The 26,418-nt window shown below is 35.2% G+C and overlaps 1 protein-coding gene across 1 annotated transcript in view; it reads left to right on the forward strand.

Annotated features, from left to right (window-relative positions):
* TDRD3 (tudor domain containing 3) overlaps positions 1-26,418 on the forward strand; it is an 88,027-nt gene that overhangs the window by 38,096 nt on the left and 23,513 nt on the right. The window contains exons 2-10 of the mRNA XM_048295465.1: positions 1,281-1,365; positions 5,125-5,190; positions 8,422-8,582; positions 10,659-10,800; positions 15,489-15,560; positions 16,026-16,175; positions 16,874-17,014; positions 17,953-18,109; positions 18,741-18,866. Coding sequence (XP_048151422.1) covers positions 1,281-1,365; positions 5,125-5,190; positions 8,422-8,582; positions 10,659-10,800; positions 15,489-15,560; positions 16,026-16,175; positions 16,874-17,014; positions 17,953-18,109; positions 18,741-18,866 — 1,100 coding nt within the window. The remainder of the gene's footprint in view (positions 1-1,280; positions 1,366-5,124; positions 5,191-8,421; positions 8,583-10,658; positions 10,801-15,488; positions 15,561-16,025; positions 16,176-16,873; positions 17,015-17,952; positions 18,110-18,740; positions 18,867-26,418) is intronic.

Genomic DNA, 26,418 nt, shown 5'->3' on the forward strand with positions numbered 1-26,418 from the left:
TTAGTATGGGAACACTAGCAGGACTGGAGAGGGCAATGTTAAAGTTACCAGGGCTGGAATCAAAAAGGTCTGTCAAGTGTACTTCCCTTCAAGTATTTTGCCTTGTTTATATGTTACACTGTGCATGTTATTTTCTTTAAAAAGAAGTATTTCTTGAAGCACCCAGGAATATTTATTTTTAGTATTTCTTAGGGTGTATTAATCTTTGTTTGTTAAATCATTCGTTTACTATTTGGGAAATGGTGATTTCTGGGTGAGTAGTTACTTAAATGTTGAGGAAGTACTGTGTTTCAGACTGGGCATCTGTCAATTGTTTAATGGTTGCTGTGATGTATTTGAATAAAATGAAGAACTGTGCAGAAGAAGGCAGGTTGCCAGCTACATAAAATTGAAAACTGGGACTGCAAATGGGTTAGACTAGGCAAAACGAACAATAAATGTCACAATTTCTGACCACTCAAGTTAAAATTATCCTTTTTTAAAGTGTTTTTTGAAGGTTAGAATAGGTCACCCCTTTAAAATGGATTCAGGTAATCAATTCAAAACTTACTTTGTGTTCAGATGAACAAATTTATTGTATACTTACAGAATTTTTCCAGAAAGATACTGATCCTGCACTGCCACTATCAGTGTCACTTTTTCCAAGTGTGATTGTGGAGGAGAATTTTTATTCTTATTTAATACTTTTCACCATATTTGACTATTCCTACACTGTAATGCGCTTTCATTTTTACTGGTTTCTTTGTAGCCCAGGCAACCAAAATACATTTTAGAGGATGTCAGTGTTGTGTGCCCCAGCCCTTGAGGGATTAACTGTACAGCCTTGCTCTTTACAAATAGATGTGGTTGTGTTCTGAGCAGGATGGGAGTTGGTTGTTTTGTTTTGCTTTTTCCTTGCAAATGCACAAGTGAAAATACGCTTCTTCCATCAAGTAAAGGTCAAAGGGTTGTTTTTGAAGCCAGGTTCCTATAATTTGAGGGGTGGGCATGAGGAGCACAATGTTACCCTGTTTATGATGGCTCTGATTACTTTGTAAGTGTAACTTTTTTTCTTGTTTGCATTTTTAAAAATTTTCTTCTGTTTAGAAATTATGAAAGAAGAAATATTTTTCTTAACCCCATCCCAGTGTAAGGAAACTGATTACATTAAGTAATTTTTCAAGTATTTTTGCATCTATGCTTCAACAAAAGATAGGAACTAAAGACAATCTCATACACAGAAAAAAAGTTTGTCTCATTGATCCATCATGTGATATTCTAATTCTTTTTTTCTTTAACAGGTATCTTTCAGATGAAGGAATTGAAGCTTGCTTAAGTTCATCTGAAAAAGTTAATACAAATGATATTATCCTAGTTGCCCTTAATGTAAGTTATGGTAGTGAAATCATTTTTTCTGACAAATCATGCTAAAAATGGTAGATCTAATGGCTCAAGTATAGGTTTGTGTGTCTAAGTGTACCATTGTCTGTGTGATTTATGTAAAGGACAAAGTACTTACCTCTCTCCGTGCCTGTGTGAACTCTGAGTTTTGTTTGGAAAGAACACCTATTCCAAACTGCAAAACCCCTAGCAGAAGAAATGAACAGATTTAGCAGAGGAAAGTATTTTTTTGTTTATGAAATGTAAAACTAAAGTCAAACTACAAGCAGTAATACAACCAGAAGTTCTGTGTAATGATACAAGTATGAAATTTTAGTGCAAAATAAGTTTGTTGGGATGAATAAAACATCCTTACTTTGACTTCTGGACATGATACTCCTTAAAGCACATTCAGACTACATATCCAGTGTTGTCTACATATTTATGTAACTAAAACCAGGTTTTTTTCTTTACTGTAGAAATCTGGATTAGTAGTCATAATTCTGGCAAAAAATGAACAAGGAATATACAAGATAGAGCAACATCTTCGAAGCAATAAACCATAATATTTTTGAGGATATGAGAAAAGTGTGCATGTGAATCCCTGTTTTTTAGAATTCTAGTATATATTGTTGGTAAACATTAGCAAGTCTACTGCCTTTCTTAATTTGTGTATTTGTTATTTTATTTTAACATATTCTATCAAATCCATACTCAGATGTTTTAAAGCTTGTCTGTACTTTATAAAGTTTATATTAAACTTTGTCCTTTGTAATAACTATATGTTGTTTCAAGACGGAACAGAATGTAGTCGAATGCTTAAGATAAAAGTGTTCTTCCTTGATGAAATTAGAAATAATAAAATAATGAAATTATGTGAGAGTTGTTGGGGATTATTTTGTCCACCCTCAAGATTCAACCACTAGATGGTTTTAGATGATACTCTGAAAAAGAGTGTCCCCTCTGCTCCTTTCACTTATTCTTTAAAGCTTATGTTCAATCATTCGTGCATGCAGGCAGCAGTTCATGTAAGGAATAGGAAAAGAATTAAAGCAAAATTATAATGTAAAGATGCAAAGAATGTAATAGAAAACATGCAAAGGGTAAGCATTTGATTTCTGGACCAGAGCAGCATGCCCATATAATTGAGAACACATTGCTACTTTATACAGACCCAAATAAAATACTTGTGAGTTGCTGGGTATTACCCTGCATGTGCTGGAACAAGTAGTGACATGATCATTTGTGCCTGTGTTGTTATTTCAGGTTTGTTTGATAGATAATAAAAATAAACCAGAAATGTTGCACAAGAACTCCAAAGCCAGATTTAATTACTTATCACTTTTTATCATTAAGTCAGTTGTTTTTGTGCCCAGGTTAACTTGTCTGTTGAGAAAGTAGAGAGTTGCAGTGTGTCTCTAATGGCAGGATAACAGTGAATTTATATTCCACTTCTTACAAATTCTTCTTGACTACTAGAGGTGTGTTTCAGGCAGTAGAAATCAAGAAGTCAGCTGACCTTTTTTACCTTTTTGGAGTGTATGTGAATTGCTTAAATAAGTGTGAAATAGACATAAATGTATCTTGAGTCCTTCAAATGTTTTTATTTTGTCTAAGAACTTAAAAAGAATTTGTAAAAGTTGTGTCCCCTTCCTACTGCTCTGACTACAAAGCTGGAGACTTCACCAAGGGCAAGTCCTGTCTGAGCAACCCAGTGGTCTTCTGTGATGAGGTGACTGCGTAAGTGGACAAGGGAAGGGCTACAGATGTCATTTAGCTGGACTTCTGTAAAGCCTTTGACACAGTCCCTGAGAACATCCTTCTTTCTAAACTGGAGAAAGATGGATTTTAATGAATGGTTAGAGGCATAAGAGTAGCTGGACAGTCCCATCCAGAGGGTAGTGGTCAATGGCTCAGAGTCCCAATGGACATCAGTGATGAGTGGTGTCCCCTCAGGGATTTGTATTGGGATCAGTGTCACTAAATGTCTTCATTAATGACACAGATGAAGGGACAAGGTACAAACTCAGCAAATTTGCAGATGACAGCAAGCTGAGTAGTGAACTTGACACACCTGAAGGACAGGATGCTGTCTAGACTGACCTGGGCAAGCTCAAGAAATGGATGCATGGGAATCTCCCATGGGAATCTTTAACAAGGCCAAGTGCAAAGTGCTGCACCTGGGCTGGGGCAACCCCCAGTATCAACACAGGCTGGGCAGATGAATGGATCAAGAGCAGCCCTGCTGAGAACAGCTTGGGGGTGCTGCTGAGTGAGGGGCTGGACCCAGCCACGTGCACTCCCAGCCCAGAGAGCCAAATGTGTCCTGGGCTGCAGCAAAAGCAGCATGGACAGCAGGGAGAGGGAGAGTATTCTGCTCCTCTGCTCCCCTCTGGTGAGACCCCACCTGGGGTGCTGCATCCAGCTTTGGGGATCCCTGTGCAGGAAGGACACTGACCTGTTGAAACAAGTCCAGAGGAGAGACACCAAGACGATTAGAGAGATGGAGCAGGTCTCCTGTGAGGAAAGGCTGGGAGAATTGGGATGGTTCAGCCTGGAAAAGAGAAGATTTGGGGATGACCTAATTGTGGCCTTCCAGGGCCTGAAAGAAGCTTATGAGAAAGATGGAGAGAGAGAGACTTTTTACAAGGACACATAGTGAAAGGACAAGGGGGAATGGCTTCAATCTAACAGTGGGTTTAGGCTAGATATTAGGAGGAAATTCTTTACTGTGAGGGTGGTGAGGCACTGGAACAGGTTGCCCAGAGAAGTCATGGATGCCCCATCCCTGGAAGTGTTTAAGGGTGGGTTGGATGGGACTCGAGCAATATGGCCTTAGTGGAAGGTGTACCCTGCCCACAGGAAGGGAGTTGGAACTAGATGTTCTTTAAGGTCCCTTTCAACCCAAACCATTCTATGATGGTTCTATGATATGGATACAGAACACACAGGAACAGTTTGTAGGAGCCTGTGTGCAATTCAGAGATACACAACTGACAGATGACGGATGAGTTTCCTCCGATGGGCTCAGATTGAAAACTGAATGTGCTTCCTTATCACTACCTGGCTAACTTGTGCAACAGAGAGAGGATTGGGCATTTATGCCCTCTATAGATACTCAGTAAATATACTAAAAACATATTCCTATGATTGCTTTTTCTATTTGTAACATACCAGTATTTCTCACTGAAAACCAGAGTAAATCGTTTACAATATTTCAGATACTAAAATACAGTCCTGCTTGGTTCTAGATCAGGATGCCAGAACAGTAGGCTATTGACATATCTTAATGGCAAGTTACTGTTCAAGTTCTTGTAGTAATTACATTTAGCACATTTTCTTTTGAAAGAGTTGTTTATGACCATAATAAGTAAGGATTTGTGCATGTAAAAAGACAGAAACTAAAAATACTTTTCTCTAAGTGCCAGTTGGAGAGCAAAGAAAGATGTTTTACCTCTATTAAACCTCATAGCTATGTTTGACAATTAAACATTAAATAGTTATTTGGTTTTGTCTATTTAAAAGCATTTTAATCAACACTGAAAATGTACTTAAGAATATAATTTAAAAGGCAAAAGGATTTCTTTTGTAAACTCTTGAGTTGCTGAATTTTTTATCACACACAGAGGAGTGGATTTCTGTAATAAAGAGTTGTCATTATGGAAAAAATGCTATTCTTTTTCCTATGTTATGTTTTTTGTTTTTTTCTTTTTTTTAAGTGCATATTTTAAGTTAATATTTTCTTGTCTTCTGTAATCATTTCAGACAGATTTAAGAACGATTGGCAAGAAATTCCTCCCCAGTGACATCAATGGTGGGAAGGTGGAAAAGGTAGGCAGTATTTTTACTTCACTTTTCTGTAGTCTGTGATTTCTGTGTGATGAGAGTCTTCTATGGCACATTAGTCTGGTTTTGTCATTACTTCACATACAAAATCCCCCAATGTTTGAATATATTACAGTGTAAATATATGAACATAAGTTTCATAAAAGAGGACCTTTTGGTTTTTATTTCACAAGTTTGAAATGCTTAAAAAAAATCTGGACAATCCTAGCAACTTCATTTGCTGCTGGAAAGTCATTTAACCTGTTTGGTCTTTACATTGTTTCAGAATTTCATTTTTTCTCCTGTATTATCCTGAGAGAGCAACAAAGCAGGCCAGGAATAAGTTGAAGTAGCTGTTTGCTTCTGATACGTAGTAATACATGTTAATGCTGTGTTACTTGCCTACTGCCATCCATGGCTGCAGCTATGTGCTTTATTTAATTTTCCTATGACTGTGTGTCCTACAGGTTACGTGAATACAACACGTTAGATGGTGTAACACTTTCTGTGCTAGAGTATTGTACTTGAAACTTGGATGTGCTAGATTTTAATGCATGGTGTGTGTTTAGATAAAAATGAAGTTTTGTCCCCTTCTGTATACCCTTCCTGTTTTGTTCCTTACATGTGATTCAGAAAGTGGATAAATGAAGAAATTTTATTTTAAAATTAGCACGGTTCTCACTTCAATTCTTTATCTCTTACTTCAAATACTGACAGTCTATCACTGATGTGAAAGTTCTGGGGAAACATATTTCTGTACTGTTGAAATTCAGGTACTGGTAACTTAGGGTGGGTTTGTTTTAAAAAAGCAAGATTGATTGGTGAGAGAGGCTGTTAAGAGCTGTTTGGATTTGTTTACTCTGTTGTCTAAATGGAGTGGTCAGTGCTGTAAGCACAGACTTCTGCAAGAAAAAAAGCACAAATGTTGTTGCCATTTATGCAAAGAACACTTGATAGAGAGTCCATTGCAGGATTGCAGATTTTAGCTAGGCAGCAGTCTATGCATGCAGCATATTACTTAGTAAACTAACTTTATGGGAAGAGTTTTATTAACTTTATCTGTATTCATAGATCTTTAGAAAATTGCTCTAAGGAAACCCAAACCAGACACTTGCAAACCATTTCCTGGAGGGTGATAGTCCTTCAGGTTTTGGAAAGAGTGATTGCACAGAAAAAAATCTGATTGAGAAGGACTCCTATTTATAATTTTTAGCTCAAGCTATTAGAGAATATGCTGAATCCTTGCTTTCTTAACTGTAATTTCCTTTTTTTGAGTAACATAAAGCAAATCTGACTCCTTAATCAGTGCTGCTGTTTAGCTTGCAATGTCTGCAAATACATTATGTTACAGAGCTATGTCTTTACAAAAAAGAATATTTGCTTTATGGGAGAGGAACAACTTCTTAGTATAATCTCTCAGTAGAAAGTATTAATTTGTTGTTTAGAAATGTTTCAGTGAAAAATAGAAACTGTGTGCTACTATTGTTCCTCTCAGCCAAGACTAATATTAGTATTATTTACCTATATCTTGAGAACCTATGATGTATTTCCATCTTGCATAGAAAATAACTTTATTTTGAAGTATTATTATAATAGGCAAATAGCTTCATAAAAGCTGGGAGAGTCCTAATATGAAACGTGGGTATTTGACCACTATAGATGGTTATCAACTTCAGTCATTAATACACAGAGCTATTTCACTCACTCATTAATATACATGTTTTATATGGTTTTAAAAAAATAACTATTACCAGTATTAACCACAAGATGGCCACATTTGCATAGGATTTGGAAAAACTGAATCCTCACATTTCTATCAAGATGACTATATACTATAAATATATTTTCAGTATTTTTAAAGGAATAGAAGTGCAAAGAAGACTATAAAGTTATATCATATAACTTAATAGCTGTTACATTTAAAGTGTTAGTGGTTTTCTTTTGAGAACTTAGTTTCATTACAATGGAAACATTAATTGCAGAAGAAGCATTCAGAAAGGATTTGTGTTCTCAGAGAGTTCCTTTCTGAGTACTGACAAATTGATGGTAAGCAGTTGAAAACATAAGGTACCAGCAATTTAATTCCTGTTAAAGGCTACTCGTATGCGTCCCAATTTCTGTTTCATTGTTTTTTTGATTGTGGATTTTTGTTTCCTACAGCCTTTTTTATTTTTATTTTTATTAAAATGATGATCAGATTTGCTGTTCCAGTTAAAACTGAACTGCATTTAGAAAAGCTTCTTTCAGTGAGAGTGATTTATACATCAGATCTTCTATTGCCGTCATAGTAAAGCTACTGTGCTCCTATTCTCTTATTTATTAATCTCTCTTTTCTTTATATATGCTTACCTGCTGGTTATCTGCTCTCATTTTTCTGGGCTACCTATTCTATTTCTTCAAGGTTAAAAGCCGGTGAAATGTGCACTTTTTAATCTTTCACTGTCTTTTAGGAGCTAGAGATCAGTTGAGCAGCCACAGACAATTTTTATTTTTCAGAGAAATCAAAATGACTCAGCTGTAGCTGAAATGTTGCAAATGGTTTAGGTGGTTGTTTTGGGCTTGGGTTTTTCAGGTGGGTTTATTTTGCTTTATTTGGTGTTTTGTGTTCATAGTGGTTTTGTTTTATTTGGGGGTATTGTTTGTTTGTTTGTTTTGTGGTTTTTTTTAGTTACTGTTTTTATTTTTTGTAACATAGATTGTGGTGTGTATAGTAGGGTATCCATTTTTATGTAATCACCAGAAAAGCGATGTCTCTTCAGTTAGTTGTGTTTTGATTGGACCATTGTTTAAAGAAGCTATATTTCTAGTTGGTGTTTATAAAGCAGTTGTACTTGAAATTTCCTCTTGATCCAAACAGATAGGCTTCTAAGCTGTTTTTATCTTTCTTTAGAAGACTTGTCAGTGACACCCTGCAGTACAGCATGTGAAATCTTATCTGGACTCCATACTATGTTCGAAGTGACAGTATCGGTGTTTTTGTTTGTTTTCCTCCCCAACTGTTTTTGTTCACTTTTATTTTATAATTGGTATCTCAGGGATGTGTGAAGCACTGCAACTCTTTCTCTGAAAAAGCCATTTTTATCAGGCTTTAGAACATACAGTACATGAGTGATAGAAATTGAACATGATCAAATTACACTTTTCTTTGCCTGGGGGCATCTGTTGGTGTGTCTAGATATTGCCATGTGTTTGCTTAACAGTGCTCATAGTTTTGTCTTTTCTGTTTGACTTACCTAGCTGGAAGGGCCATGTGTCCTGCAAATACAGAAAATCCGCAATGTTGCTGCACCAAAGGATAACGAAGAATCTCAGGCTGCTCCCAGAATGTTACGTTTACAGATGACTGATGGACACACAAGCTGCACAGCTATAGAATACAGTACCATGTCAAAAATAAGGTGAACAACTTTCTTTTCCAGGTTTTGCTTTGATACTTCAATGTCCTTGAAAAAATGGAGTGTCCTTAGTATTTGATAAAAAAAATTGCTTGACAAAAGAGGCTTCCTTCTTGGATTTGTATATAAAGGAGAAACTTAAATTCAGCATGCAAAGGTATATATGAATGTAATTTACAGTTCAGTTTATGCTGAAGTACATAATGGAAGAAAGTGGATTTCTGCAGCCATCTACTGAGTTGTAGTTTCACGCCACACAGCATTTTGGGGGTGTGTGTAAACTTGGGCCAAATCCCCAATTTTTAGTAGTAGTAGATCTTTTGCCTTACCTTTGTAGCAGGAATGCCACGGGCTTGACACTCCTAAGCCAATGCAACTAATACTGCTTGACCATGGGGAGGCCTTTAACTTGGATGTTTCTTCAGTTAAAAGTGAAGGGTAAGAAAGCTGATTTACTGCTGAACATGGGGATGTTTTGTGTGTTTGATTATGGAGATGCTAAAAACGATCTCTGGTGTTTAGTCTGCAGAGTCATGGTGTGTTCTGCACTCCTCTAATTCAGTTAACTTTGGTTTAAAAAAAATCCTTTTTCTTCTTTCTCTGCTAGCTGCAACAGTTAGATATAGATATGTACTTAATTTTTGAATGTCATCTTTTACTGTTAAACTGTTCCTTCTGAGCAGGAGCCAGCTTGCAGTTTAGAGTGATGCTATCAGAACATTTAATGATATTTTAATTTTAGCTTGAGCCAGCACAACTTGGAATATCATATTCCAATGCAAATATAAAGAGAGCAGTAAAGGAAGGCAAACAGACTCCTGTGTAAGTAGATTCTAGATCACAAAATATTTAAAGATGAACACCCAGTACAGGACATAATTTGAAAGCTTTTCGATAAAAATCTCAAAAATGTTAGAGAACTCATCACTCTAGTAATGCTGTGAGCTCTTCCTTTTACATAACATTTAAAGATTTAATTTGTATTATATGTAATTGTTTAAAGTTTGATGTTGGACTATTAAACTGCAATAATATGCTGTTTCAGTACATAGTATTACTTGAAATAAATAAAAATCACAATTTTCCTTTAAATTATAGGTTTTCATGACTATGGTTTCCATTTACCCCTCTCCTCTTGCCTAATTTTAATTTTTTTTCTGTATTTCTTTCATGTGTATTTTTTGATCTCATTTTCTTTGCTTTTATCAGAACAATCCAAAAATCCATTAACTTTGCTAAGGTTAAATGCCACTGGTACTGTAATTGCCTCACTCTGCTATGAATGTTCCTCACCATGTGGTATGGGCCTGTGATTGCAATAGTAGCTTTAGCATATTTTAAAGAGATAATTGGCTCTCAGTTGTAAGGTTTGAACTGTCTTTGTCCTTCTTCACAAGAAGAAGCAGTTTCCATATTGCACTGCTTGTCATGTCTTTCGATTACATGTTGGAAATACATGCTTCTTTTATTCTTGTGCTGTTGCTTTTCCTAGGGTAGGTTCACTTGAGAAGAAGGTAAGGTGGCTCCTTGTGGGAGCTGATGACAGAAAGTATTCGTATGTTTTTAAATTACAGAGTAATAAGGGCTACGAGATACATGGTTTTCGTATTTATTCTAGTACAGTCCTAGCTCTTAGCAATGTGTAGAAAGGTTCCTTTCTAACCACTCTGTGTTTACTAAGTTCAATGTCTAAAAAAAATGAGATGATTAGTATCTGGAGATCCACTCTTAACTGTAAATATGAGGAACCTACCTCAAAGCCAGTTGTCTAAGAATATTGTCTGTTAGTCTAAACAAATCATATCCTCAGTTTGATATTGTGAAATTGAATGTTAACCAAACAGACAGATTGCCAATATTCATCTCTGTTAGAATCTAATTTGCAGTATGGAATTTTTGCATAATGAGTGGGAAGTGTTCCAATAAAGCTATTGAAAAGTACTGTGCTTTTTGATGCTAATTTTTTATTATGTCATATGAAAATGTTGGAATTATGATACGACCAGGTTTTTATGTGTTTCTTTGTGGCAAAATGGTAATAAATGTATTTGAATTATTTGGCTTTGTTTCTACCTCTAGCCTGAACACTCCACCTGGAACAAAAATTAAGCTTTCAGGAATTGTTGAAGTGAGAAATGGATTCTTGCTGTTGGATGACAGTAACACAGCAGTTCTTGGAGGTGAAGTGGAGCATCTTATAGAAAAGTGGGAATTACAAAGGGTGAGGTAACACCACTGGAAATGCTTGTCTTACAAGTTGCATATTACATTTAAAAACTTCAAGCTTCTGCTGTTGACTGTGAACTTCCATATGATAAGCTTTTAGAACTGTAGTGTCCCAATAGTTTTAGGGCTGCAGCCAGAGTTCTTATGTATAATGTTGCAAATGAAGAAATTACAAGTGATCTTTGCATGGGAACTGATTCCTTTCTGTATTCTGCAGGGGTTGAAACAGAGTAGCTGCTTATGAACATGATGGTCAGTTCTGTATGAAGTACTATTTACTGTTGCTCCTGCTAAGCTGGGCTCAGTCATTTTTGTTAGAACTAGCCTTCTTTGGTGTTTGGTTGCACTTAATAGATTTCAGCAAACTGGGCCAAAATTTATTTGAATGTTACAGTTACACATTCTACTAGATTCTGTTTGGCATCCTTTTTGTGCTTTTATAGCTGAAAATAAGGGGTTTTTTTAAACACAGAAGCATTCCTGGTTTTAAATGAAGCTTTCAGAATAGAAAAGGTTCTGGGGCCAACAGCAGAAACATCCCATTTTATGATTTTTATTCTTACTTAGTATTAAGTGTTGTGATTTCTTTCTTCAGTTAAAAAACACTGAGTTTTAAGATTGATGGGGCAGAAGAGAGAACACAGACCTAACATATTCTTAAGAATGCCGTGTAATTGGTAACACAAGAATAGAACTGGTTTGCTTTCTTGGTGATATTTTGGACTGTCTGTTTTCATATTTCTTCTACCTGGACTTCCAACAAATAATTGCTTTATAATTATTAATTGTTTTTTGAAGTCAGTATCAAGAAATAACTTGGAACAGACCCTATTTACATAAATAAAGAAAGCAAAGCATTTAATAACCGAAGTTGTGCTGCTGACTACAGCTTTCAGCGCTTGTTGGCCAGTTCTATTGGCTGTATGTGATATGTTTAACGGAGTGGTAGCTGTCACTGATTTGCTCTGGTAAGATACAGAAAATTAACTATTGCCTGCTGCTGTCCTCTCAGCTCTCTGATTCTCAAACTTTCGGAATTTGCCAGGGTATTGTTTTCTTTTTCTTGTTGACCAGCTCACAGCACATGAATGTGGCCATGTCAGAAAAGCTGTTGGTGACAGGAAATCAGTTTGGATGGGTGAACCATGACCACTGGAAATTGTAGTTCCAGTTCTATATCCAGACTGACAGCTAGACAGATAGGGCTCAAACAAGTCTGTAAAAGCCAGATGCTACATGATGGCAGTCTCCCTATGAGCTTGATGCTTCTATCCTGTTCAGAAAGGTTTGCAGAAGAGAGCAGTTGACAAATAAGCATAATTGCTAAAATATCTGAGAGGTGATAAGGACATTTCCATTCCTTGTCTAATCTTGCCACAGAAGCTTAATTAAAATGATGAACTGTTTGCATAAAAAGACGTAAAACTTTCATTTGTGTGGCTATGTTAAATTACTGGTTTTGAAGCTAGTTTTTTATTTTTGAAGGCAGTTTTTTATTTTCCCTCCACTAGAAAGTCTGAGATGTGTTAATTTGGCTTCCTGTGTAGATGATGAAATAAGGAGGTTTTACACTTAGTATAGTGTTATTAAGCCAAGTAACATTATGAAACTTTAGAATAAAAGTTGTTTATCCAGTCTTAAGTTATTGTCCTTGCACCTACTTGTCATCTTCTAGTTTTTCAGTTGTGTTACTGTTTTACTCTATTCAGAGCAGTGTTTGAAATTCCTTTCAGGAGGAATCAAGTTTTAGTAATAAAGACTCACACTACAATGTAGCATATGTGGAATGAATGCAGTATTATCTTCCTTGTAGGATTCAATTTTATCATAAAGTAAATTCTTGCTTGGAAATGTCAGGTCTTTTCAAGTGCCCCTATTTAAGCAACAGTAAATAATAAGGAAGGAGTAAATGAGACTGTTACTGTGATTTTTTTTCTAGACTACTTGGAAATGTAAGGTAAAGTGTCACGGACATCTTTAGGAAAAAATACAGTTCCAGATAATTATTGCTTCGTAGTATTCCTCGTGTTCTGATGGTGACTGATGTTCCAAACATGAAGGATCAGTACCTGAGATACCGCTCCTACCCTTCTTATGAAGGAAGAGCAATTTTGCATTGCTATTAAACAAAACACCAGACAATATATACAATCTATGAGTGAAGTCTGAAGCAAATATGCTGAGATGATTGGTGAGACTGTTTGGCAGGCTCTTATACTTTTAAAACTTAGAATTACTGATCATCTAAAAATAAAGCTCTCTAGTATACTTAAAGATTTTTCTGCTTTGGGGAAGGTGAGGGTAAATATTGAGATTACCTCATGGGAAAAGGGAGTAGTTTTATGTATACTTCAAAATACAGGTAGAAAGAAGGGTGAGGGTACAATAGTACATAATACCTAGGAATCTCATATTCTAAACCTTAGTTTCTTAAGAGATTCCCTAGGAAATATGTTTTTAGTGTCATGATGCAAATAGAGCTAAAAGGGTAAAAGAAGCATACTAAATGTATTTATAACAAAGTTTATTGTAAATAATAGTTGCTGCTGGGGTGTGAGGAAATTTAATTGTAAGATAAAGAAAATTGTTCATGTTGCCAGTCTGCTTTTTATTTGGTGCAATGTGAAACTTGGTTTCTAAAGCAGCTAGCTACTCTCACTTCTCAGCAGAGAGTGCTCCCTGAGAAGAAGGTGTAAGGCTCTTATTTACCATTAGATCATTAAAATTCTTTCATTATGGATAACAGTTTTATGCAATAAATTGTTATGATTCAAAATTCATGTAGCTGAAAGTTGGTAAATTGGCAGTCAGTTTTTAAGGGCTTTTTTGCCATTTGCCCAATTGCATGTTTGAGCACTAGATTGAAACAATCTTTGTCTTCTGTGTGTTTTCTTGATTCTCATTTGGGAAAGAAAGAAAAAAGTGTAAATTCAGCATGCTCTTCCTGGACATAGGACATGAGAAATTAATCCAATGCTTGAATTCTTGGCTAGAGTATAATTATTTTTTTTTAATTATCATTTGATTCAGTATGGGAATTCATTCCAAAATTGCATGCATTTCTCTAGGTACAAACAAACAAGCAAACAAATAGAAACCCCAGAATAAGTGCAGGGTTTGTTGCACCTGGAGTGCCTGCTCTGGGGAAGTGAAATGTCTTGGCCATGAAATCACTGCTGTACTGTGCTGCTTCAGTTATTAGGTACAGGGAGGTATGAGCATGCTGCAGTGATCAGCCCTTGGTTAGCTCTTAATTCTAAGGTAGCACTTTAAGTGAACTGATTGAGACTAAAGCAGAAAAATTTTATGATTTCTGCACTTCTAAATGCTTTTTTTGAATAATTTATTGAATACTTTATCAGTGTTTTTTGCTCCAAGGCATGAGGAAAAGGATTATTCTTTTTTTTTTTTTTAAAGTTGAAAGAAATTAATAACCATAAATTATTTAGAAAACAGTCTTCGACTCTTAAAAAAAGTGGTTAACTTGAAAGGAGTGGACCAAAAGTTTTAATTTGAATATGTATTAGCTAAATTAATCTACTACTTAGTTTAAGAAATTCTCAGATAACATGGTGGCTTAAAGCTTATTCATGTTTATACTCCATTTCTCAGATGATGGATTTAAATCAATTCTACATCAGGGTAATAAATATATAGGTAAATGTCATATATAGCTTAAGTAATTAAGGCTGTCTCTGACAACAGGGAATATGTGTAGTCATGCATGACTGTCTATTGGGGGGAAAAGACCGTAAGAAATGAAGATAATAAAAGAGATACAATATAGGGAATGCAATTTTGGTGCATTTTAACAGCATTAAGGACCTGTTCTTTTTTTTCTTAGTAGCACAGCATTTCATTTCCAGCAGTGGCAAAAAGGAGATTGTTTTTAGGGAGAGATGAGAGTCTGAGCACTTATACAGCCTTGGCATACAGAATTGCTGTATTGTATCAGGGGCTACAATTCTGACTAATACTTTCTGTGTTTGCTTATGCATGGGATCATGAATTTCACAAAATGGTTGAGGATGGAGGTCATCTGGCTCAATCAAGGCCACCTAGAGCCAATTGTCCAGGACAGTGTCCTGGCAGCTTTTGAATATCTCCAAGGATGGGTACTTTCCAACCTCCCTGTCTCAGTCACCCTCACAGTCAAAAAAGTGTTTTGTGATGGAGGGAATCTCCTATGTTTCAGTTCCTGCCCACTGTCTTTGTCATCTTACTGGGCACCACTGAAAAGAGCCTGTCTCCATCATGTAGATTGCTAAGGTCCCCCTAAACCTTCACTTCTCTGGGCTAAATTGGTCCAATCCCTTTTTAAACATGCTGTATGCCTTTACAATCTCTACTGGCAGCAAGTTCATTGTATTCTGTATAAAGAAACATCTGCTGCCTATTTGTGTGCTGCTTTGTTCTATTAGTGTAGATTTTGATCTATAACTGAATTTTCTACATTTGCTCTATGTATTGCCTTAGTCATTATAAAAATATTCATAGTTTTCTTTGTTTCTCTGCCTCTCCTCCAACCTTCTTCTTAACTTATGTGACCCAAGATTTAAAAATACGATTTTTTTTCTGCTTAAAATGTCCATCTTGCAAGTTTCATATACTTTCTGAAATAGAGACATTTATATAATCTGATTTCTGTTTGCAATTTATTAATTATCAAATATTTTTTTACAGAGTTTGGCAAAACACAATAGGAGTAACATTGGAACAGAAGGTGGTCCTCCTCCTTTTGTACCTTTTGGGCAGGTATAGTGTACTTTGTCACTTCATAAAAGTACCTGTATTATGATATCTAGGTACCTTGTTCCAGTTAGGTAAAGGCAATCAAAACACCTTCGATCTTGATAACTTGGGTATCAAAAATGTGCCTGTTAAAAAAACCCCCAAAACTGTGTTAATCCTGTCTCTTTGTTGTGCCAGTTTCCAGTAACATTTTTCCTCTCAATTTCAAACTTAACTTTATTTAGTGTGTGGAGCCTTTGATTCTGCTGGTCAGACCGTGTAGGCACTAATGCAGTCCCTTCTTAAATACCAAACAATTTGGCAAGGATCATCAGATTTCCAAGAACCATCATGATTTCATCATGATGTCTTAGCTACATGATAATAGTCTTTATCTGAGAGTCTTCTACTCTAATGGAATAATGCTTTGGTCTTTCTCAAATGAGAGTAGGCAGAAGAGTTAATTAAAAATTTCTTTTGCATTTTCAGAAATGTGCATCTCATGTGCAAGTGGATAGCAGAGACCTTGATCGCAGAAAGACTCTGCAAATGACAAATACTGTAAAACCTGTTGCGGACAATGATGAATTTGAAAAGCAGAGAACAGCTGCTATTGCAGAAGTAGCAAAGAGCAAAGAGGTTAGAATGCATGGGTTACAACATTTTACTGACTGTGATTGATCTTTTCTTGTTATTTTAAGTATTTCTCTCTGAAATGACAAATGCTTTCTGAAATTTGCCTGCTTATAATTCTACTTCTGTATCTTTAAAAAGATGAGTCAGAATTAGAGTCCTTTTGGATTGATGGCTATGATCTTATTTTAATAAAGCTAATAAATGTATCATAATGTTTTATTGTAGATATGATTTTGTTAACACTACTAAAAAATGAGGGGTTTACAATTTCACTAATAAGATTTAGCTAATTAATGCAGGTTAGCATTTTTCATCTGCTTTTTTAAACTCTCAAAACCCCCATGATTCCCTGAACTCAGTCTGAAAAAGTAGCTTGGAAATTTAGTTCCAATGTGTCAGGTTTATATGTTCTCCTTTGGTCTTCTTTTTAGCTTATTTCTCAAATTTAGTAAGTTGTAAAAACTAGAATTATGTACCTTTTTTACAGCCTCTTTTGGGCACAGGGGAAAAAAAAATCCCTAACTAATAAATTAATCTTTTTCTGTGTGTGTTTAAATTAGTGCTTTATTTGTTGACCCAGAGCATAATAAAAAAAAAATACCACTGCAACAAAAGTACTGCACTTTTTCTACTAGCTAAATATTGAGGCTTATTTTCATAAATTCCGTTTGCTGAAATGTTATTTTTGTGCTTATCTAAAGACCAAAACATTTGGAGGAGGTGGTGGTAGTAGCAGAAGCAATCTCAGTGTGAGTGCTGGAGGAAATCGAAACAGGGAACTGTTCCAGAAAGAGAAGATAGCAAAACCAGAGGGGAAGAATGAAGGTGTCTACCGAGAGCTGGTAAGGTGGAAGACTTAAATGGAATCTTAAATGTGTAATATTAAAAACAAAACCCCAAATATAACAAGAATAAAATCAAAATACCTCGAGGAATGCCGACTTTCCTTGCAATTAATTTTAGAGGTCTGCTTAGAATACTTATGATGCTTTTGTACCTTACTGAGATGATTATGAGTTTCACTGTGGTTCTGGGCTAAATATTTATCCAGTAAAATTTAAATATGTGCCTTAGAGGTTAGATTCCCTTAGGCTTGGGGTTTTGTGATTTTTTTGTAGGGTCTTGATATCGCTATTTTTGAACCTATAGACACAATGTTATATCCATGGGATTCCTGTTAAGAATGTTTTTGATTGCAGCTATTGAAGTAGATGGGTAACTGGTATAATTTTGGTGCAGGTGCAAGGTTATTTTCTGTATGTAATGCTTTGTGATTCCTGCTTTGCCTTTTTGTCATCAAGCTCTATACAGTTTGGAATAATGGAGCCTGTATTTCTGCAGAAGTAAATTGTTTGCATTTCTTTGCTTTCTTCTGCAAAACCTCTAGCCAATTATATTTTTTCCATGTTTAAGATGTAACTGGGTTTTGTGTTGTCTGTAAAAGTTGTGAAAGGGTTCAAACAGGAACAGATGGCTAGTTTTGATATTATTTTGAGATATTTCTTTTAGTTTTCATATAGAGTAGGAACATTTGTGCTTGAAAGCATGTAATAGTAGAACTGAAAACTAATGAATTAAAAACGATACTACTGATAAAAAACCCCTTGACTAGCTGGTTCTTTTGAGATTGTATGCGAAGATTTTATATAAAACTGAAATGTTTATAATAAATTAAACTAGAAATATTGTTTCAATTAAAAACTAAAGAAAAATTAATATAAAATCTGGTGGGTTTATAGAGTGTTCTATTTATTACTTCTGTGTGTACCTTTTATTTCAGGTTGATGAAAAGGCTCTAAAACACATAACAGAGATGGGTTTTAGCAAGGAAGCAGCAAGACAGGCTCTTATGGATAACAGTAACAGCCTAGAGGCAGCATTAAATTTTCTTCTGAACAACAGTAAACAGAAACCCATTCAGGGACCACCACCTAGAGGTAAAGCTTGCAAAGAGATGCTTTGAAACTGTTTACAAGCCAAGGAATTTGTGTATGGTGGATTACTAATATAGTTATAGAAGGGCATATCTGCATGTTTTTTTCCTGGAAGTTAGAATGCATTGCAAACCTGAAAGCAAATCCCTAAGAAAGGCCTCTGTGTATTATATTCTTGTGAAAATTTTTGAATTGGAAGTCAAATATTTAATTACCCTTTAATGGGAAACATGAATCCTAGAATCATAGAAGGACATGGGTTGGAAGGGACCTTAAAGATCATCTTGTTCCACCTCCCCCACCCCCCAGACAGAGAGGCCACCCACTAGACCAGTCGCTCAGGGCCCCATCCAACCTGGCCTTGAACACTTCCAGGGCTGGAGCATCCACAGCTTGTATGAGCAGCCTGTTCCAGTGCCTCATCACCCTCATAGTCAAGAATTTTTTCCTCACATCTAATCTTAATCTTTCCAGTTTTTAGTTTAAAATTGTTCTCCCTTGTCCTATCACTGCCTTTCTGTGGCAGAATTTTTTAAAAACAGAAAATACAAACATTTTGTAAATCAAATGAAGGAGTGTATATGTTTTTTTATTTTTTTATTCCCTATTCACAAAAATCCTTTAATGCTTACAGGTAAGGGGAAGGGCCGAGGCCGAATAAGACCTGAAGATGAAGAGGAGCTAGGAAATACCAGACCATCTGCACCAAGCACACTGTTTGATTTCTTGGAATCCAAAATGGGTACTCTAACAGTAGAGGGTGAGTTACTGAAATTAATGTATCTGGAACAAATGTTGGACAGTGTATTCTTTTTCCTAACTCTGTCATCTAAAAGTTGATTCCTAGAACTTCGTCCACAGTCAGTCATTAAAAAAAAAAGAGTACTTGAAGAATTGTTCCTCTCCTTTGAAGAAAGGTCAAATAAATTGCTCCGTGGTGGTTAGATGTCTAAAAGTCAGTAATTTGGAATAAAATGATGTAAATCACAGTTTGTTAATCTGATTGGATTCTTCCTGAATCATGAGTCTTCACTCATGGTATCATAAGTCTTCACTGTATTTATCAGAAATCTAAAATATTTAAAGAAAATACCTTTCAAATACACCAGCATTCTGTATTAGCTGATACAATTTTGTAAACTGTTCAGGTAATGAGTATAGTCACGTTTTCAGAAAGCAGGCATAGGGAATGATGTTTGAGATATTTCTTGGCACCTCATTTTACTTACCAAAGATGTGTTAGATTTTTTACAGTGAACAGAAATGAAAACAGTGGTAGTGTTTTTTGCTTACATTGCAAACATTGCTTTTTCTATGGATACATTTTGTGCTTATATTGAGATATTACAGAAGGCTTTTATGTTTGACTGAAAGACATTTAAAGGAAAATATAAGAAATAATCCCTGCGGGTTATATAAATTTCGTATTGTCAGTGATTTTCTAGTAAGTAAGTAATAATAGTTTAGCAAGACTTGTGAAATGAGTGAATTGCTTCTTTTAAAATGATAGTATTGATTGCTTAGGGGGACTTAAATGATCCTTTGGATTTAGTACATGTATGTAAACAATAAAGCATAGTGTTATGTGAGTAAAAAAATAGATCTATTTGTTATCTTTACTTCAGTTTACAACCTTCAATATTGTGTTTTAAAGGTAAATACACATAGCTTTTATGAGGTTTTTTCCTCTTAAATAAAAATAAAAAGATTCCATAAATGTCATAAGAAGAAAAACATAATTCTATTAAAACTTTTTAAAGGTTTAGTACTCCTTCAGTTACCAAAGGTTCTGGCATATTTCTTAGCACGATACACGGGGTTTTTGGTTTTTTTATCACTATGTTGGTTTTTCTCCCTTTATCTGAGCGATCAATATGTAATCCAGTGTACTATTCCTGAACCACTTTCCTGAAAAAAACCCAAACCCAACTTGTTAGCATTTTTGAAGAGTTCAGAAAGTGTTCTGATTATTTTGTGAAATTCCTTTCAATCTTTTTGCCTTTTTTTCCTTCTGAAAAAAAAGTAGATGTTGTACTTTGTAATTGTAAGGCTTTGAAGTGGTTGCTTAGTTTCGTGTTCTTAGCTTTTATTTTCCTTACTGAGTGTGTATAGCCCGTAGGATTGCATCTCTGTTTCTATGCCAGGTTTTACTTTTGCTTGCAGAGTCTTTTAAATGGATTTTTTCAAGAAATACGTAGGCATGTGTATTTTTTACATTTAAAAGTGCTTTTTTCCTTGCCAAATTTGAGATAAGCTCTGCAGTCTGATGAATTCAAACACATCCTTAAAATCATATATTGAAATTTAATTTTCTGCCATTTTACTGCTTTTGCCTTTGAAAATCATTTCGGTTAAATTCTTAATTATTACTTGTCTTAAGTTCCATTCAAACTGAGATGACAGGAGTTTTAAAAGTATTTGCAGAGTGATCTATCTGCAGTGACCATACTTAGGACTGTGAACTCTTCAGTCATGAAGTCTGCATCCAAATGTCTGCAGAAAACAGGATATATATATTATTAGTACCTCTTAAATTTCATTTGATCTTGTCAGTTGTGAGCAGTAGAGACATGTAGTTTCACTTAGAATTAGAAAAGTATTGGTCAGAAATGAAAGGCACATTGGAGAAACTGATCGAAACAACTCAAATATGTAATGTTACATAGCCAAGAATATATCTTCATTGATTTTCCTGCACAGTAATACACTAAGGAGTGCCCAGGCTGGCAGGTTTTTCTCCATTTATATTCACCAAACACTGTATTATACTACATATAAAAGAAGATAGATTGTTCTATAGTATTTCTGGCACCTTGCTGTCCTGTATGGTCTCTAAAATCTCATATTGTTTTTTAGGTATTCAGAAAGAGGATTTGTATAGGGACAGTGGTTTTGAATAAATGAGCACACCTCTACTATTACATGTTAGCATATGACCAGGAGCAGATGATTACCCAGAATGGCTGTATTTATCATTATTGCAAGCAGTAAAGTCCTATGTGCTTCAAACAGTGTAATTCCTTCTAAATGACTGAGAGTCAATGTAAAATCCAAAAAACAAAAGGCAGTTTTGCTGAACTGAACGAAATATTTTTTAATCCTGTGCTACACCAAATTTTCTTCAAAATCTTATATGATCGGGGGAGAGAAAGTGTCTGAAAAGAGGAACTGTGTCTCTTTTCAAATACACAGAGGATTGATTTGCTTTGTGCATCCCTCCTTATTTTTCTTATCTACTGTGTTTAATTGAACCTGAAACCTTAGTAGTGTAGAGAATTTCTAAATTCACTTCTGGCTTGGTGGTTCTATTGCTGAACAGGAACTGCAGTACTGTTGTTGAATATTTTTCTTTGATTTGGTACCTTTTCATCTTGCATTTAGACCAAGAAGAAAAACATTTATGAATTGAAACACCTTTGTATTTTTTAGGATGTACTTATATTCCTTTTAAAAGATAAGACAGCACATTACTTTTCTTGTTGTTTGGTGTTTCTTTTTTTTAAAAGTACATATTAGTTATAGGAAAGCATGTTAGTCTTTTTCCCTGTAAGTGGTGTCTTGTGATGGGATTTTTATGTTTGATCTCCTTTTTTCAGTTAACGAAATACTGTTTTAAGTAATTACGGCTGTTAAAAGTATTAAATACCTGACTCCATGATCTGCTAGCTCTTTTATTGTAAAACACAGCATACTGTAAACACACTTTATTTAAATGAAATGTGAAGAATTAAAACAAACATATCCTTAGCATTAAACGGCATGTTTATTTATTTATTTATTTATTTATTTTTAACTGTGAATGGTTGGTGGCACCTACAAAAGTATTTCTGTATTGAAATTAAGTAGTTTGAATTTTGGGAAGAGAAGCCTCCTGACTGCAAGAGATAACACAAACAGTAGACAAAATTGCTTTCAATTAGCTGCCTATGCTTGGACCTGGATAATTTCTGCTACTGAACACAAAAGATTTTTTCCATTAATCTCCTTATTGTTTTCTTTTGTTATGAGGAACAACTCATCTATCTTTGCCAGCTTAAATAAGTAAACACAAGGATTATCAGAAAGAATAAGACAATACAAGGGCTCTGGCTGTAGTATTAAGGAATAATTAACATTATTCTTTATATAGTCCCAAATAAATTAAAGTTTGAAATAAATTGGTAATGGTAGTGTAATTCAAAAATATTTGTTCCATTTTGTGGTCATGCAATTTATTTGAATATCTGGGAGCAAGGGCGCTTGGAGGGGAAAAAAAGAGTCTGACTTTCTGGAGTTAAAAGAAGTTTGTAACATTTGAAATCTGCCATGTAGTAGCCATGTTTTCAACAAACACGGAATGCTATTGACAAGAGATCCAAATTGAATAATAGTCATATTTCTTATTCAGCTTTACTTCTAAAAATTGAACTTCAGTCAGAGCTAATTGTGACTGTCAAGAAAATCACATATATTTGTTGTATTGGTATGTTAGCACTGATGATATATGTTACAAGGCTTGTACTTGTATTTTCTCTTTAAATATAAAAGAGAAAAATATAGTAAATTTCATACATTTTAAAGAATAATAAAAAAATTATCAGTTTTTGTTCCAGTCCTTTAATCCTGTTAGTTAAAGTTTGTAGTGAATACAACAGCAGAATGTTTTGGATTTTTTTTGTCCACTTCTTTATTATCACTCTCCTCCTCAGGTTGTATTTGTTTTGTTTCAACAGAAACATGCACTCAGGTCCCCATTCCTCAGTGTTGCTACATTTTAGAAAGAATTATATTGATATTTATTTAACTTGTCAAAGCTATTGAATAATGGGAATTTTACTTCATGCCATGAAGTGTGTGCAAATGTATAACTAATGTGCTTCTAATTTTTTAATCTTTTGGCCAGTACAAGATAGAACATGCCCTGGAGGTAGCTGTCTCAAAGATATACTTCCATACAGTTACATAAAAATATTATTCTGTTTGAGAGGAGAAACCCAAAACATTGACACCAGTGTGGGAAGGGCCATGGTCTTTGAATTTAACCACATTATTAAACGTGATAAAATCCACAGGAGAGGATCACAGGAAACCGTACTCTTTAAATTCCATTGTGCATTGAGCAGTACTTTATAAATTGTGTTGGCTGGGATTTCCAAGTGCAGCAGGTCCTGCTGGTTTCTTGTAATCAGGGGAATGTGATTGGTCCTGTATGATCTTCTTGCGTCATCACATACAAAAGCCAAAATGAATAACGTAAGTGAGTGAGGGTTCCAAACTGACCCCAGTAGATGACAAGAACCTTATCATTAATTTTGAACTATTTTTTCCAGACTGTGTTCCCAAACCTCTGGTTACAACAATGATTAAGTTAACCCATCTCACCATGTGAGAGTAGCTGACTAAATCTTCATGCTAAATGCCGAATTAATATTTGTTATAGCCCTGTAGGAAGCATTACTTTTCTGGGAACAGTTGCTAATGGTTTGTTGGAGTTAGGACAGGAAGTAGAAGCAGTTATGGTAGACAGTCTGTGAATGGGATCCCTTGATGCTTGTGTTGATCCCTATTTCTCATAAAGAATCTTTAGAATTCCTTTGGTTTTTTGGTGATCAGGCCAGATAGCACAAATACACGAAGAACCAGTACTATTTTCATCTCCTGGCTTTTTTTGTTGACTACTGTTGACAAAGTAACATTTACTGTTACTTGGCAGTTTCCATTTGTGAGTGATTTATGCTTGAACGTCAAACAATCAATTAATGTGTCCTGCTCATTCAAGGCTGCCGTGTATGATGCAGTCCCCAGGGAAGCTTTTAGCACAAGAACTGCACCTCTGTAGAAAACATAAGTTTATTGGATTTTGCATACCTTAAGGTTAGACTAAAAAATGTCAGGTGTTTTGTGTCAGCCTTTGTATGTCACAGTGAAGAGACCTAGAAAAAAATACCCGTGTTTACGGTTTTGAAATTTTCTAGTCACTTTACCTGCTGTTTAACACAGGTATTATTTTAACTTTCCACTACTAGTTAAAAAAAATAAAAACCTGTAATCGAAGGATGCAACACACTTTCAAATCAGCTTGTTGCTTTTATGTTATGATCAAATTATGTTGGGTAGACAATTACATGCTATGAAATTGGATAGAAATTTCAGTAACTTTTTTGAATTATAGAAGAATGTGTCTACGTTCTGGTTTTTCCTGGAGGCTTTAACTAAACTGTAACTGCTTGGCATGCTTTTGTGTGGTATAGAGTCCTTGTATGTACTAAGTACTGTCACTACCCATCTCAGCTCAGGAAATGTTTATTCATTTAGAAAAAGGGCAAAGGACAGCCTTCAAGGGGAAACATTTCGAGTCTAAGTCTAAAATCCTGCCACCTAGCAAAGTGTTACCATGCCAAATCGAGTCATGAACCCATTCCTGCTTTTTTTCTGTTGGAACAATGACTTTTATTTAATGGATTTAATGTTACAGAATATTAAATAAGATGATTTATAGTGAATTAGGTTAGCATTTTATATGCATTTTTCTTCAATGGTATGTACAAGGGAGTAAACATTCAGGGGTCATCAAACTGTTCAGTCATTTCATATGTAATTAAAATTAGGAATAGACATAAGAGCTTAGGTTGGGCATAGGAAGAGTGGAAGCCTGAGCATTTTACTACCAGAAGAGAAGAGGTATAAATTAAGAATCTTGTGAACAAAGACTGTTAATTAATTAATTAGGAAGTCAAATCTTTCTAGATGATAGGAAGTCTATAAGATTGGTGTTATACAGAAGTGGAAAAGTGTAATGAAGATACTTAGTGAAAAGTTACAGATTTAAAGTAAAGAAAAACAGTATTTTCATGTCTCGTTTGTAAAGAAGAAATAAAGAGGTACTTTTAGCTATAAAGGTTTTACTCTAACAAAAAAAATTTAATTATACAAGATTTAAAGTCATCTTTGCATTTTTAAAAAGATAATGCATATTTATGAAACTCTTGTATCTTTCTGAGTAGCATATTTTTACATATTAGTGCATTAAAAATGTGATGGGTTTCAAAGTAATAAATGATAGAGTAAGATGTATTTTTACCAAGATCATGTTCATGCTAAACCTCATGTATGCTTATGTCATGTTAAAAAATAAAAGCACTAGGTCATTTTAGTAAAGCAAATGTGACTTCTAAAAGTTATGCTACATCAAATAAATGTAAAAATAGAGCTAGATTCTTATTAGGCAATTTAGTAAATTAAATTGATAAAAATTCTGTGAGCTACTAATAATAGTGTGATGCTTGAAAGTATTTTTCTAAAAAAAAAAATAAACCAGGTAAAATTTACATTTTAATTTTAACTTGCCATCTAGTGTGTAATTATGAAAGTTGATACATTTGCTGTCAGGTATCAGCATTCATTGTTTCTAGTGGTAACATTTCTTCCCATAGGAATGTAGGAGAACCTGAGTGCACAGCCCCACCAGGCCCATGCACACACCAGGCTCATGGACACAGGCAAGAGAATGACACCTTTCCAGCCACCCACATGGCACAGCATTGCTCATATAAACATGAATCCCTCTAATGGGTTTATGTTGTCCTTTTCCATGAGCTTTAAAGTCTGCTAGCAGATCTCATACCCAGCCACCAACACGCACACACCCATGTGAGTCTCTCCTGGCCAGGAGACCCCTGACCTCTGGTACCCACCTCAGACACCTCTGGTCCAGCTTGTTGACTGGAGCTGGTAGGAGGGTTACATGAGTGTGCTTACCTGGCCTCTATGTGAGCCCAGATCTGGAGTCTCCTTAGTAGATGGCCTTCAAGACCCATGGCCTCTCCAGTATTCAGCTGCCAGGTCTTCCTTGTCCCAGTTACCAACTTATCCTACCTCAAATTTGCCAGTAGGTTTAAAAACATGTTCCCTCACATACACAACAGTGAACTTAGAAAGAGAATTTAATAAGGAGATGAGACGGGTTACAGTGATCACATTCAGGAATGTATTGACCAGGAACCTACTTACTTGCAGCTTTCCTATTTAATATAATTTCCTCTTTATTTTCTCCTGGGCTCATCTTTATTTCTTCCCTCCTTTTGCTCTTCACTTAAACAACCCATTAAAAACCCATTCCATGTTTGCCTAAAAAGCTCATAATTCCATGAAACGTTTCACAGATACCCACAGCTCCCCTCCTCTCCAGCGGGCCATAGCATGTTTCCTCTTTCTTGTGATATTCATGATAATCTTGTCTCTATTCCCATCAGTTAAGAGTTCTGGTTGAAGCTCTTAAAGGTGACGCTTGAATGATGCCTTAGGTTTTAGCTTTTATATTTTTCAAATCCTGT

The sequence above is a fragment of the Corvus hawaiiensis genome, chromosome 2 (assembly GCF_020740725.1).
Source record: "Corvus hawaiiensis isolate bCorHaw1 chromosome 2, bCorHaw1.pri.cur, whole genome shotgun sequence".
Classification (NCBI taxonomy): Eukaryota; Metazoa; Chordata; class Aves; order Passeriformes; family Corvidae; genus Corvus; species Corvus hawaiiensis.